This window comes from Eucalyptus grandis, chromosome 6 (assembly GCF_016545825.1).
Source record: "Eucalyptus grandis isolate ANBG69807.140 chromosome 6, ASM1654582v1, whole genome shotgun sequence".
NCBI classification, from domain to species: Eukaryota; Viridiplantae; Streptophyta; class Magnoliopsida; order Myrtales; family Myrtaceae; genus Eucalyptus; species Eucalyptus grandis.
Window position 1 is genome coordinate 41,765,147 of NC_052617.1, and position 15,799 is coordinate 41,780,945.

General features: G+C 41.0%; 1 protein-coding gene and 1 non-coding gene across 2 annotated transcripts; one reads left to right on the forward strand and one right to left on the reverse strand.

Annotated features, from left to right (window-relative positions):
* The first annotated feature begins 8,567 nt into the window (after nt 1–8,567).
* TRNAR-UCG lies at nt 8,568–8,641 on the forward strand. The gene has a single exon. It is a non-coding gene; the product is annotated as a tRNA-Arg (tRNA).
* Nucleotides 8,642–9,182: 541 nt separating this feature from the next.
* LOC104449860 (MAR-binding filament-like protein 1-1) lies at nt 9,183–13,334 on the reverse strand. The gene is given in 5 exon segments (XM_010064150.3): nt 9,183–10,901; nt 10,904–11,099; nt 11,345–11,461; nt 11,567–11,610; nt 12,951–13,334. Coding segments are annotated over 5 exon segments (2,160 nt in total). The 5' UTR covers nt 13,243–13,334; the 3' UTR covers nt 9,183–9,390.
* Nucleotides 13,335–15,799: the final 2,465 nt, after the last annotated feature.

Below are 15,799 nucleotides of genomic sequence, written 5' to 3' on the forward strand. Positions count from 1 at the left end.
TTCGATTCGTTCTTCTTTTTTCTTTTTTTTTCCTCCAGATCGATCGACGCTTTGTAGTGAAGGGAAGTGAATTTTGCGGGCGCTTTGCCGGTTTTGCCCCTCGGAGACTTTTACACTCGACTACGGTCGCGCGCCGTGCCGTTTCGGCCCCTCCGGCTTTTGATTCGTCGAGCGTCGAAACGACAGCGGCCCGCGGATACGGCGTTCGGGGTCAGGTCAGGCCCATGAAGACAGCCCACGTTCGTCCCACTTCCCGACAGAAAATCAAGAAGGAAATTGGGTTTTTTTTAATCAATTTATATCGTATCAAATGCGACGGCCGTTTGGAATGGAAATGAAATAAAACGCGGTTTCAATTCTTTTTCTTGTTTTTTTATTTTTATTTTTTTCTATTTTCCTTGCTGATGGCTAGGGGATCAGCAATGGCCAGTGGAGATCGTCGGCCATAGGCAAGGGCACCACTTGCTAACCTCTAGTTGAATCTAGAGAGACTGACGCTTGCGAATGGCCTGTAAGAGTGACCCTTGTCTTTAGTTAGCTACAGGCGCAAGGAATTAGAAAAAAGGAAGAAAGGAAAATAAATGAAGAAAAAAAAGAACTTAAAGAAAAATTGGAAAAACTTCCATGTCATATAGCCAATGCTTACTGAGTCATCACATCAGTAATTTATAAAAATTAGCCGAAATGACTATGTTAGTAAATCATTAAAATAAGTTGTAGGATCAAATGTTAGATTATAAAGTTTAGAACCTTTTTCAATAATTATGTCGCCCAAACAGAGCAACTTGTATTGTATATTTTAAGTGTTCGAAGCTGTTAAATAATGCGTTTGGATGAACTTTTGGGAAGGATTTTTGGGAAAATATAAAGAACTTTAAATTAAAGAAGTTTTCCAAAAATGCAAATTATATTTGGTAAATTGCAATCAAAAAGCCTATTATGAAGTATCTTTGAATAAAATAATATTTGGAGAAATTATATGTATAGATGACTTTTATTATTAAAGGAAAAAAAACATTTTGGCTAAGGGCAAGCGGCCGCCGACAATCCAAATCTATCACCGTTGACGGATGCTATTGTTTGAGGTCACAATACCTCAACTACCCCTAAAGACCACCAATGAGGGTGGCCTGAGGTCGGATGACCTTGCCAAGGGCCCAATGAGGGCCACTTAGGTTCAAGTGACCCCCGACGTGGAGCCGGGCCTCACTGAAGTTGTGGGACCTTGGTGATAGCCACTTGGTCGTGCGACCCTCATGACCCCTCATAGAGGTTGCTCAATGGCCGTGCGATCGAAGCCATGGCTACCTAGATTGAGAAAGCCATCACTAAGGTCGCCGCACATGGCCCCTTGTGGAGATCAAGGTTGCAACTACCCATATTGCACGAAGGTCATGCAACCCCTCCGACAACAATCACCTAGGTCATTGTGACCACGCCGGCCCCTTGCGACCCCGCGTGACTTTGCCAGCCAACCTCAACAAAGAAGAAGGTGAACAGATATATGAGGGCAAAATCGAGAAAGCCAAATGCCAATGAGGATATTTTTGGAATAATTTTTGTACTATTCTCCCTCTTAGCATGCCAAGAAGACTTAGGGTGTGCATGACAAAATTTATATTTCTCGATTTCTTGTTTCTTTGTTCTAAACAAGGTTTGGAACATAAATTCATTTGGTAACGCAATTTGATTTTCTATTTCGAAAAAGATTTCTATTCCATAAATAGAGAAATTGAAGAAATCGTAAGCTTAAATTTTTAACTTCTCAATTTCGAAATAGAAATCGAAACTGAAATCAAACCATATAAAAAACATTGCGCTTTCTTGCTAACTTAATTCACTCATAACCACAACTTCACAAATTATTGCTAATTTTCTTTTTCTTATTTTGCTTGTGTTTTTTTTTTCATTTTTTTTTTCAATTTTTTTTTTGATAACTTCCTCTTTAGGATGAAAGGCAAATCGAATGGGTCTCCAATTTTAAAAACGACCAAAGTTCTCAAATGCTTACTTAAAAATAATTGGGCTCTTTCCTCCTAGAAAGGGTACGCGCATGGCCAATTGAACAAAAAATTCTTACGAAATAGATGAATAAAAAACGTGTCTAGAAATTTAACCTTGTTTCTTTACAAATTCAAAATTCTTGTCTTGAATTTTAATTCAAAGGCAAGAGATTCAAGAGATTCAAGAGAATCTCTCTCTTTGCTATGCAAGGGCCATTAAAGGTTCATTGAGCAACAATAAAGAAATTATGGATGAGTAACTACATTGATTCAATTCGAGAATCAAAATAAACTAACATTCTCCTGATTAGTTCCTAACCATAAACGTTACTTCGAGGTAGAATTCTCATATATTCCTTTACACCATCAATTTTATTTTATTGATAATATTGTATAATACTAGTCTTTGGTAAAATGACAGGGTTATATAGGCGTCATCGATGACGCCCATATTCATACTTCCGCATTTGTCGAACTTATGCGGGATGAGCTTGCAAACAATATATTAACTGAGGAGGAAACCAAATAAATATACTTAGGAAAACCATTGCCAATAAAATGGTAATGGATAATAATATGCCGCAAATTCCATGAAATTGTATTTTCAACTTTTGTAATGTATTAGTATTATTTCAATTATTATTTTGTATTTGAGGATTTCTTATGTTATTTTAATATTATTTTGACTATTATTTTGTATTTGAGGATTTCCTATCTTGTTATCTAATCAATTTTTATTCCTAGAAATAGAAATTTTATTCTGTTATCAAACGGAGTTTTTGTTTCGAAATAGAAATTTTGAGTCGTTATTAAATGGGTTTCTTTGCTTAGAAACTTGTCCGGAGAATAGAAATTGAGAAATTGATTTCGGTTAGAAATCAATTTCTGTTTCAGAAATTTTGTCATGCGCAGCCTTAATACCCAAAGGTAGCCTTATAATTGCCTTGGGCTTTCAGCCTTCCAAAGGCTTACTTTTCTTCAACCATCTTTGCAAAATATTTTCCCGAACACCATTTTTTAGCCCGAAGGACTTTGGATGGCCAAAGTGGTTTGGGAAGCCACTCCCAAATGCACCCGATCATAGTGTGACGTAGATTAGTGTAGTCCAAAAGTCATTAGATCCTTTCCATAGCTACTAACATCTAGATCTCCTTTCTAATATGAATTCCGATTCAGACGATGGATATCTATTGAGGAACTAAGCATGACTATGTTCCTATCGCGCGCCGGTTCCGCGTTGGATGCTCCAGCAAGGGATTGCCGCAGGCAGGAGACCGATGGAAAGGTGGCCATCGAGGAATGGCGAACGGGATAGGTTAGGTTCTCGTGCTGTATCACCAAAGGTTCAGAACATACTGTTGCGATGGGGCGAGCGATCGAACAAAATATAGACGGAAGAAGAAAAATAAATCAATCGACACCGATTTACGTGGTTCGCCGTAAAGACCTACGTCCACGGGGAGAGAAAAGAGCGAATTTCACTATAGATCAAGCGATACAAGGAGATTACACACTCGAGTCACTCAAACACTCTCTCGGTGTTTCCCAAACCCCAATTTAATCCAAACCCAAGTCACGGCACAAAATTATCACACAAGCTCAAAACAAACGCTGAAAAAGAACTCCTTTTCTTGATCGCGCTTCAGCTTGAAGATATGTGGCTCCTCCTTTTCTCTCGGACGGGTGCAACAGCAACACCCAAGAAGAAGACCGCTTTCGCGGCTTTGGCAAGCGGTGCGGATGTGCGAAAAACTCCTCTAACGTGCGGCTCCTTTTCTTCTCGGCAGCATGCGGCTTCTTGCGGCTCGTACGTACCTGCCACCCACCGAGAAAAAGAGACAAACCCTACGTAATACTTCTTTCAGCTTTTATACGTGTAGTTGCGAGTGTGCCCCAAGGTCAAAAGTTTGACCTTGGGCCCACCTATTTTGTTTCACGCGGCTTCTCAGAGAAGGAAAGAAGACCTCAATAAAGTTGACTCGAGCCCACCGTAACTTTCCTTCTTTACGTGCATGGGCTTCGGCGTTTTGGATTCCACTAAATAATTCGGCTTCAAAGAAAGATAAAAGAAAGTTTCCTTCTTTTATTTTATTTTTATATTTCTTCTTTTCCAAATAAAAACTCGAGACATATTTTCAACAATCTCCACCTTGGCTCGACGTTTGAGCCAAATTACAATCGCTTTGTAAAAGATTCAAATTCGCCTTCTTTCCCATAGCCCGCAATGGGCTCAACCGCCACGATATTATCCAAGTCCAAGCCTCGCTTGAACTTCGCCATAACCGAGGACCTCATCGAATACCAACTCTACATGCACCTTTAACGCTCCGCAAGGATTTTCTTACACAACCTCCTCAACCGCGAGATAAAGCAAAACCATTATTGCATCCATATCTATCGGGAGATTGAATACATACCTTGTCAATATCAGCGATTCAAAGAACCGTTGGCTCTATAAGCTCCACCTCGCTATGAGTACCATCCGTGTCGATTACTTTGCTAGTACTGTACTCGCTACCTCGGGAGTTTCGGTTGCAACTCCACCTCAAGCCGAACACCGTCTAGATCCGTATTAACATTGCTATAATCACTCCTAGCCGAAGTACTTGAGACTCATCAAGGGTAACTTCTCTCGCTTTGTTAACAGTGAATTTATATCCGGGCACCACAACTGATCGCTCCACTCACCTTGTGCATAGCCATGGAATATGCACCTTGTCCTCCCATCAAGCTTACCATCACTCACTCGAAAATAACATGGGCAACCAAACATTCCAAGAATAGAATAATCAGCAACGTTACCGACCACACTTCTTTAGGAGCCCGCCATTCAATAGCAGTTGATGGGGATCTATTCACTGTAGCTTACCGTACTTAGCACATCGCCTAGGATTCTCCTAGCAATACCAAAGACTAGAGATAATTTTTCGGGCCATCTCTAGTAATGTTCGCTCATCAATTCTGCAAATTGTTGTGATTTACTAGCACTAGTGCGGTGTTTCACTATGCTATCTTTCATGCAGAATTTATTTGTCAGCTGACGAGCAAAACTTCATGCTATTGTCGGTCCGCACATGCTTGATCAACTTACCAGTCTGTCTTGATCAAAGCTTTGACTGCGAGATCTTGACACCAAGATCAAACTTGTGCCTTGGCACAAACACCCAGGTCTTCCTCGAGCAGTCAAAAGACTCTCGAACAGATGTATCCGACGTCTCCGCAGCGAAATTTATCACTGTCTCACCTTGAAGTTTATATAGGCCATCGTGCTTGATTCCTTTCATTATCACCAGGGCACCTCGAACAACCTTCGTAACTCCACCTTTTGAAGAATACCGCAAGAAACTGAATCTAGGACACCCAAGGAAATTAAGTTCTTCTTCAACTCGGGAACATGCCTCACTCCAGTCAATGTCCTCACAATGCCATCATGCATTCGATTTTAACATCACCAACACCCACAACATCGCACTTAGCATTGTTCCCTAACCGGACTTTATCACTACCCGTGCCGATAAGTGATAAACCAATTTCTATTTGGTGTGACATGAAAAGAACAACCGAGAATCCATAATCCATCAATCAAACAATGAATAATCGTGAGACAAGACATAATCGGCATTATCGCTATAGCTGCAACATTATCTATAGAATCAACCATAATTCCCTTACCCTTCTCATTCTTCACTTAAGGCAATCCCTTCTAAGATGACCCTCTTGCCACAACTCCAACAGACAACATTAGCAAAGTCCTAGATTGACTACGTCTGTTCATATTAGTACTACCATTACCCACACGTGTTACGGCTCTTCCTCTATTTTCACCTACTAGAGCAGAGATACAGATTCACCGACATTCTCTTCTACGAATGTCCTCGCCGAATCAAATCTCGAACCCCATCAAACGTCAAACTTGTTGACCCGGAGGAATTACTAACAAAGAATAACGGTAGTATTCCAACTATCGTGCAATGAAGATAATAGAATCAAAGCACATACCTCATCTTCAAAATCAATCTCAACCGAACTCAATTGACTAACAATCACATTGAATTCATTGATATGATCTCGGCGACGCACCTTCTTTCATCTTCAAGTTAAACAGACGTCACATCAAACAGACCTTGTTGATCGCAGAGGGCTTCTCATACATATCCGACAGGGCTTGCATCAAATCAGCAGTGGTCTTCTCCTTTAGGATGTTAAACGCGACGTTACGAGCCAACGTCAGCCGAATAACACCCATAGCTCGTCTATCTAGCAAATCCCAATCATCTTGCTTCATCGTATTTGGTTTCTCCCCAGACAAGGGCAAGTGCGGTTTCCGATAAAGATAATCTTCAATCCGCATCTTCCGAAACTAAAATCCTTCCCATCAAATCTGTCGATTCTCACTTTTACTTCTTTCGTTGCCATCGATTCGCTTCAACTCGGCCAAGCCTGGCTCGATACCACTTGTTGCGATGGGGCGAGCGATCGAACAAAATATAGACGGAAGAAGAAAAATAAATCAATCGACACACCAGCATTTACATGGTTCGATCGTAAAGACCTACGTTCACGGGAGAGCAAAGCGGCGGAATTTCACTATAGATCAAGCGATACAAGGAGATTACACACTCGAGTCACTCAAACACTCTCTCGGTGTTTCCCAAACCCCAATTTAATCCAAACCCAAGTCACGGCACAAAATTATCACACAAGCTCAAAACAAACGCTGAAAAAGAACTCCTTTTCTTGATCGCGCTTCAGCTTGAAGATATGTGGCTCCTCCTTTTCTCTCGGACGGGTGCAACAGCAACACCCAAGAAGAAGACCTCTTTCGCGGCTTTGGCAAGCGGTGCGGATGTGCGAAAAACTCCTCTAACGAGAATTTCCTTCTTTACGTGCATGGGCTTCGGCGTTTTGGATTCCACTAAATAATTCGGCTTCCGCAGCAGCATAAAAGAAAGTTTCCCTTATTTTATTTTATTTTTATATTTCTTTTTTTTTCAGCGAAAAATTCGAGACATATTTTCAACACATACAATGCACCGACGAGATGATTTTGAGGGATTTTTCAGCCAAAAGTATCATCGTGTACGAACCTAGTTGGGATGATTTTCCGACGGTTCTTGGGACCATGCAATATCTTATGCCGCTCTCTACCTGTGCCCCCCCTATGTCGTCCTAGCAGCTATTATCGTCGTGGCTATGATTGGACGACTACCATTAGGCTGCAGTACAATTATGGGAGACCGACAAGCTTGGCTTTTTAGCCTGTGTATAAGCTCATTACCCTGGGTTCTTTTTAAACACAGGCACCGATCGTCGATTTCTCAAGACGAACACGAGTACGAACTGAAGCTGATGTTGGGCCTAATGCATCTAGATCGGCGTTTCGCTCTTCAAGGTCTTACAGCACATTCAAGACCTAAAATCCTCCTGCTAGGAAATATTGACGGCATACAGGGAAAACCACTGTCTCTGCCGCTGCAAAGGTGCCTGAGAGTGCCTTCGTTCCTCGTACCGAAGTATCCAGACTCCCGATCTACTTTGCGAAAGCCGACTACCTTCGAGGAAGGTGAGCAAAGCAGCAAGTCTGCATCACATCGCCTGTATTTTCAGACATCATTGCCACATCCACAAATACTCTACGCAGAGTTTGATCGATATACGCATGATGATACAGCAAAGAAAGATTTAGTTTGCGGAGCGGGTTGCTGAGATGGGTCCGGGAGGAGGTTGAGAGAGTCCAAAAAAACAAAGGCGACGAAATCGAGTACTTGATATTGGACATGGCGTGTAAATCAAATGTCAACCTCACGGCTTTCCTTGTTCCACTGAAAATCGATCTGTCCAGGTGCAATGAAAAATTGTAACACCTTATTTATTTCGAAATAACGAAATTAGGATGATCCAAGGGGTCAGCAGGACAAAGTTCCTTGTTATGTATGCTCGTAGTATTAGATTTTCTTTTCCCTTTTGAGCTACAACAGCGATCGACACGAGCAGAATCGCGGCAGCTTCCAAACTCAAGAGGAAGCTCAAACAGCGACCCCTCCAGGTAACCCTCGATTCTACATGTCAAAAAGTTAGTCAGGGCTAAAACTGAAAATAAATGTGGAAGGTCGGAATAGAAATATAAAAAGAAGTTGCAAAGATTTACAATTGAATCGAGGACAAAATAATGCATGCGACCTGCTCTTCAATAAAATTAACTTTTTTTTTTTTTGGAAGTAATTGTTGGTGTGTTAATGGTAGCAGCTCGTGTGAGGAAAATCCAGCTGGAGCTGTGACGGAGAAGTTGCACCAGCCGAAGGAGTTTGGTGTCATGGGGACCAACCGGGCTTTACTCGACGGTGTCCGAAGCCGTCATGCACGTTTCTTCCATGCGCAACAATCAGAGTTGAATTTGACAGACTAATGTTGCCATTTTCACTGAAGAAAAAAGATGGGTCCGTTATTTCTCTGACCTTCACCTCCATTAATTCGGAAAAAAGGGGAAACGGAATTAAACCATCAGTACAATGGGGTTCAACAAAAACTATATATATTTTTTTAGGGGAACACTTGCAAAGCAAAGACCGCATAGCGCAGTGGATTAGCGCGTTTGACTTCGGATCAAAAGGTCGTGGGTTCGACTCCCACTGTGGTCGGTGCTCGCTCTTTTTTTGTTTCTTGCACACGAGCCTTTACTATTTTTGTCGGTTTACCCTGCCTATTAAAGAGTTCCATCGCCACCAAAAATATGTAAGAGCTGCACGCGATATAGTTAATTACCTATTAGTATCAAATGTTTTGTATGTCCGATTAATGGATTTGGATGGAGATGAGAAACATGAAAATGGAGCGATCAATTTTTGCCTTTCCACATTAAAATTGGAAGACCGTTAAGAGTGGTGGAGCATATGTTACTAATAATATGTCTGATTGTGTGTCCTGAATTTTCAAACTACATAGATTGCTTGCGGGAACATATTTGGAAAACAAGATAAGCCAAAATGAGGTTTTGGTCTAGAGGGGTTTTAGAGATGGTAAGGTCTCAGCAGACACGTCAATCAATCTCGTATTTCGAACCCTTTATTATTAGAAATGACTCAACTTGTGCCACATCATTTTAAAGGGTTGATAAGACTTTCCTCGAGGCTCTTCACCCTCCCTTCGAGGAGGGCGAAAAAAAAGAATGGAGAAAACGGCTGAGCACAGGTAGAAGCCCGCAATAGACAAAGAGAAGTGAGTGTCAAAGGACAATTTACATAGTGACATTACATGTAGAGTGGAACAGGGTAAAATTCCCACTCGAAGAAGGTCCACATGGAACTATATTGCCACAAAAATATTAGCAGAACCATGAGAAAGAATCTTTAGCAATATTATTAGTCTATCATCTGGAGTACCCTTGATCTCATTGAGAAGCACCTTTTCTTCTCCTGCCACTTCTCTTTGCACTAACGGTGACTTCGCCCTCGGCTTCATCTTTCTTGGGTTGCTTATCGTTCACAGTGACTTTTGTTGAATTCATTTCATTCCTCAACCGCAGTATCTCGCCCTTGGCCGATGCCAAATCTTCCTCGAGCTTCTTGGATCTCTTGTCCAAGCTCTCTCTCTCCTTTCCAAGCCTCATTACGAGGTTATGAGCGTCTTCCAGGTTTTCCTGGGCCTCTTTGGATGCTTTCTTTTGTTCAGTCAGGGATCTGTAGAGCACCTCTCTCTCATTCTCAAGCGTAGAAATCTGAGAATTAGCTTTGTCTAGATCCCTCGAGAGAGTTAATGCGTTTCGGTTCAGTTGATCAAGTGATTTTATGGCTTCCTCCAATTCAGTCTTGAGGGACTCCTGTGCTTCCTTGTCCTTCAGAAGTTGCTTTTCTAAAACTTGTACCTCCTTCTTCAAGGAAGTGACCGTATTTTTTTCTTCTTTTAAATCATTTGCTGAAGATTCCGCCATTTTATAGGCATCAACCAATTCTTTCTTCAGGTCATTGCGATTTTCAACCAAAGACGCCAGTTCCTCAGACACAGTGTGAAGCTCGGCCATTGTTTTGCTCAAACTTTCCTTTTCGGAAGCAAGCTCAGTAGCGACAACTTCTTTCTTCTGTTCAGCCTCATTGAGGCTCCTCTGCAGTGATTTTTTTTCCTTGGTATACTCAGCTTTAGTCTGAGATATTTCAGCCTGAAGTTCTGAATATAAGTTCTTTAAAGACTGTAGTTCCTTTGACAAATTAGAAGCTTCTTTTCTTGACTCATCCAGCAAATCCTGAGCAGTACCAAGTTCATGTTTCAGATTCTCTACGGTGCTAACCTCTACATCCAGTTTTTTCTCCAGATCATTCCTTTCATTTGTCAAACTGGAAATCATCTTCTGTTTTTCAGCAACCTTACCGTTAGAAAGCTCAAGTTGTTCATTGAGCCGGTGAATTTCATTTTGTCTCTCTTCCAAAAGCTTAGCATCCAAAGCTGACTTTTGTTCATACGAAGACTTCAGATCATTATATTCCTCTTGTACCAAATCCAGCTTCCTCCCAAGATTGTCCTTCTCCACTACTATAGAATTTATTCTCGCATTCAGTTCACCAATGGCAGAGTTCTTCAAATCTAGCTCTTTCTGATTCTCCAGAAGGGTATCTTTCAACGCTTTGATCTCCAACTGTGCTTTGGCTAAATCATCCTTAGTTTTACTGGAAATAGAAGTCACATCTTCCAACTCTGATTCCTTCGCAGTGAGAGAGGACCTGAGACCTTGAAGGTGGTCTTCCTTTTCCTTCAGCTCTAAGCTCAGCAAGTTTATTCTTTCTTCTAACAGTTTAATTGAGTCAAGCTTCTCTTTCAAAGTTTCTTCAAGTGATCTTTTATCCTCCTCATTCTTTGAAAGCCTTGTTTGAAGACTATCTTTTTGAACGTTCATCTCCTCGATCAATCTTTTTCACCCTTCAGCTCCTTTCCTAGCCCTGCAATTGTTGAGTTCGCAGAGTTCAGCTGATTCATCAGAGACTGCTGTTCTTCCTTGACCTTTTTCACAGCGCTGGTCCGTTCTTCTCGTTCATTCAATAGCTTTGCTTCAAAGTTTTTCTCCAAGGAAACAATTGCAGCTTCCTTGTCTTTCAACATGGTCCTCATCTGCAGTTGAACAGCCAGCACACTTATTTAAGTACAACAGGTTCTGATGGCTAAGCTAAAGATCGACAAGAAAATAATTTAAAGAATAGTGACGGAAAGGCCGGTATTTTGATTCTTCTGTTTACAGGGACAATGTTTCTACAGGACCAATAAAGCAACTTTACGATTTCTTGTCAAAGGATTACATTTCCAGCTTGCAGAGGCTTGTAAGAAGAGCTTAACTTTGTTAAATGCTAGTGGCTTACAGATTCTATTGTGGCATCCGCAGCTGCCTTATCTTTCCGGCCCAGTGCATAGAGAGAACCAAGCACACCTGAACTGAATATTCCTAGTCCATTCAGGAGAGAGAAAGGATTTGTTTCCTGGCCATGAGAATTGAATTAGAGAAGCTCATGCTTCATAATTTCAAATGGAAAATGCAACGTTGACAAGAACAAAGGACATGCAAATCAGGCATAAAATCCAACCTCTGCTTTCTGATTTTCTGGAGTAGTCCTTACCTCGATTTTATCTGAAATAAAAAGAACAGTTGACCACTTCAAAACAAGGAAAATCGATACAGAGATAAGCCATTTCAAAGCATCCAAAGCAGTTGTCTGCAATGTTCAAGGCTGAAATTTTGAAGCCAATTAGAGATAGCCAAAGCTCCACCAATGCAACAACTATGAAGACTCTGTCCTGCCTTGGTCAATCTTAGTCACAAAAGATCGTATCTAAGCAACAGAAGTAAAAAATTTCATGATTGCAAGGTTGTGAATAAACAATGCCTTCCCACTAAAAGTCCTCATACTTAAGCCAGTTTAAAGTTGAACAGCGAAGCGTTGCCCCTAGGCTGACAAGTGACAATGCAGACAAGGAAGTTTTACCATTGACTGTGAATTTCACCAAGCTTCACATTAGATAGTCAAATCACAAAACGCATCAATGTCTAACAGTTGGCTAAGCTACTCCCTTACAGTGGCTATTTTGAAGTAATTGTTCAAAAGTTTACATAAGAATTCAGGAGACAGCCCTAGGACAGTACCAACATGGAAATCAAATAAATCTAGAAGAACAGCCCGAGGACAAAACAATAATAAAGTAAGAAAAGGAATCTCCATTTACAGATGTAAATACTCCCCAGTACTAAATTGAGCTCGCAGATCATATATCACGAAACCAGAAGAAAGGAAGAATCTCAGTATTACTTGGTCCCCTAGTCAAGGAAAGAATCTAAAAAAGAAAGGAGCAGTTATTCGTCGGTCATCCCCAAAAGAAAACAAAGCCAAAGGTGCAGAAACCATATTCAGTCAGGCAATTACCTAGGGAAACAGATTTTTCCATCTATAAATTTTCAGTAAATAATTCGCAAATGTTAAAGTCCAACCGAACAGGTGACAGTGCCGCACCGATGTCAAACACTCTAGTTAAAATAAAAGACAAAAAAAAAAAAAAAGAAGAAGGAAAAATCGAACCAGACTCCAGTTACCAGAAAACCGTCCTGGCAAGATCTAAAAAACATGAATGTCCTCTACCCAAAAAAAGAAAAAGAAAAAGAAAAGATGATGATAATTAGAATGCATTTTCACCGAATTCATCTCTACCTGCCAAGAAAACTCTACTTCTATATTCCCCATATATGTAGCCAGAACATCAATGTTGAAGCCTATTTGGTCCAAACGGTGCAATGAAAGCAAGTACCGATCGGCCCAAAGCAAATCCGGGACTGCCAAAATGATAGCATAGCAACTCCTCCAAATTCATCCATTCACAGACGCGAAACCAATATTCTCGCCGATTCCTCATACATTCATACACGGTCTCCCACAGCAACACAAAAAGCGAAAACAATCGCCAAAATCGCCGACTCACCGGTTTCCTCGGCCTCGAGCGCCTGGGCGCCCAGGCGCAGGAGCGGGAGCACCGAGACGCCGACGAAGAGGATCGCCCTCCTGCCGCGAGAAACGGCGCCCTCGCCCGAGCTCTCCTCGCGCGAGGAGCAGCACGCCGCCGAGCTCCTCCTCCCCCTCCTCCTCCTCGCCCCGGGGAGGTTCCTCGGGGTGGAGAGGAGGGGCTGACGACGAGACGGGGAAGGGGCGAGGAAGGGGGGTTGACGGAGAGAAGAACGCAGGGAGACGGAGCTCCCGATCGCGAAGCCGCCCATGCCTGAGCTCTTTCGCCTGCTTCTCTGTTCTCTCTTCTTCGCGCTCGATGGAGTTGAGGATGGGATGAGACGAGACGAGATGAGATGGTGAAGAAGATAAAAAGGCGCTTCCAAATGCTGAGGTTCGCACAAAAAATCGCTCCGCTTCAGCTGTCGCGTCAGTACGCTTTCTCTTACTCGAGTTCGTTGGGGGCGGAGACAACTCGAATTTACCACTATAGCCCAGTCAAACCGTGTAAATTAGGGAAAATTAGGTTCGCGGTCACTTTTTGCTTTTTCGATGCTAGAACCGGGCATTTCTTCTTCTTCTTCTTCTTTTTAATCGAAAGAAAATTACACTCGTTGGTCAAAAGGATATATAAAAATTATATATATCTTGTGGAAAAGCATATCGAAATGGAGAATATTGCGAAACAAAGCCCAATCCATAAAGCACCAAAGGTTTAAGCACGTACTCATTTTCACAATAATTGATTTATCAAGCAAAATAATCAGTTGTGATTTACTTGATATCTTATCTTCATAAGCGATAAATACGTGCCCAATAATTACAGTGTCATCTCCTTCTTCGATAACTACAGCTCCAATAAATATAGCATTGTTGGTTTGAATGCATGCATGGGTTTAACTTCCTTTACGTCATCGCCGTAGAAAAGTAACCAGAGTAAGTTAAACAAACGCAAATTTGACGTTTGGAAAAGTAATTCATCATGATTCAATGAAACGCCAACAAGTTTCTAAAAGCATATTTATTAAATTCCTAAATCTAGATTGAGAGAAGATAGGTCCGAATCTAAAGTTAGATCAACACTAAAAGAAAATAGCTCCTTTTTTAAAATCGGGAGAGTAAAAAACAATAAAAGAACAATAAAACGCCAACAAAATCAACACGAGAGGGAAAGAAGAGTAAGGTTCCATTTAGTTCGGCATTCTAATTGGGCTTTAGGATTCTAAAGGACCCGTTTTATTTAACTTTTGATAAATGACATCAGGAAAATGTAAATATTATTGGGCTAAAGAGGTTTTCCAAAGTGCTATGATATTTAGCAAATTATAACATAAAAAATAGCTCTGGCTTAAATACTAATTGGTAAAACTTACATTTGAAAATAGTTGTATTTTTTTTTAAAGTTGATCGTAACTTCGATTGCCAGTATGAAATTTCCTTAACGTAGATGATGCATGGTCTATTATTTTGTGGATTAGATTGATTAATGGCCTATATGGAACCTGCATGTACGACTTCTACTTTGTTAAGTTGAATGGTGGAAAAAACAAACTTCATGTGGATTTTTCAAGCAAGACATTGCTTTTCCAATGATCTTTAGACAACTAAAGGCCTTTTGGCCAAATATTAGATGTTTGGGAAAAATTTTGGAAACCCCGTTAAGGGAAAGCTAGCCTTCTGAAAGCTGAAAACCCAAGGCACCCATTTGGCTTTGCCTATGTGTTTTGCCCTTGTTTTCTACTATTTATCTTATTCGTTGAGGCAGATGTTCGGATTGCATAGGGTTGCTAAGGGCAGGCGACGGACTAGTGAAAGGCTGGTGACGATCACGATGACTGTCGTCGGTGGGTCACGCGACCTTCATTGGGTATCTAGGCCACGCGACCCAGGCGTGAACCAAATATAGCTCATCGAGGTCGCACGACCTCACGGCGACCAAATCTAGGTTGCGCCGGCGCCGGAGGTCACGCAACCTCAGGTGCGACCCATATCTGGTCATTGAGAGGTCATGCGACCTCCGATGGACCCAAATTTGGGTTGGGCGATCTTCGTGAAGGGCCACCAGGGGTCGCCCAACCCCAGGCGGGCCTCATTGGTTGTCTTCGGGGGAGGCCTGCCTCATCGGTTAACTTTTTATTTTTTATTTTTTATTAATCACCAAAGTCCTTTGTAAATTTATACTCTCCAAACACTATTTTACACTAAGGTATTTTAGAATGGACTTTCAAACTACAATTTAACAAACGCAATTTGCATTTTGAAAAACCCTTTTAACTCAAAGTTTTTTACATTTTTCTAAAGGCTTTCCCCAAAAGTCCAACCAAACACACATATTCATCTAAGTTCAAGATATAATAATATAGTTCATCATATAACAATGGACATATCAACACCCCGATTATTTTGTATCATTTTTAAAAGTACATGAATAAATAGACGAACATGTTGACTCATTATTTTTAAAATTCCAACTCATCATATAATAATACACGTCATTAAATTGCATCAAATTTATCATTTGAGCGATGATGAATAATTACTAATAGTTCGGGGATTGTAATAAATAAATTAGAAGCCCTAGTATGGAATTGTACATTCAGTAAAAAAAATAGGGGATTATTTGTGTTAATCCCTTCTTACAATTTACTATAATTATTTTGAAGTGTTGAGTTATTGAGTTAAAAGTAGACTTGTTAAACAAGTGGATCGGATTGGGTTTAGGTCAAGTCATAGATGGTCCCATCCAAATCAACCCATTTAGCTCGTTTATGACCTATTTATTGTAATGCAAATTTTTTTACTCATACCCAACTTGATTCGTACTCAACC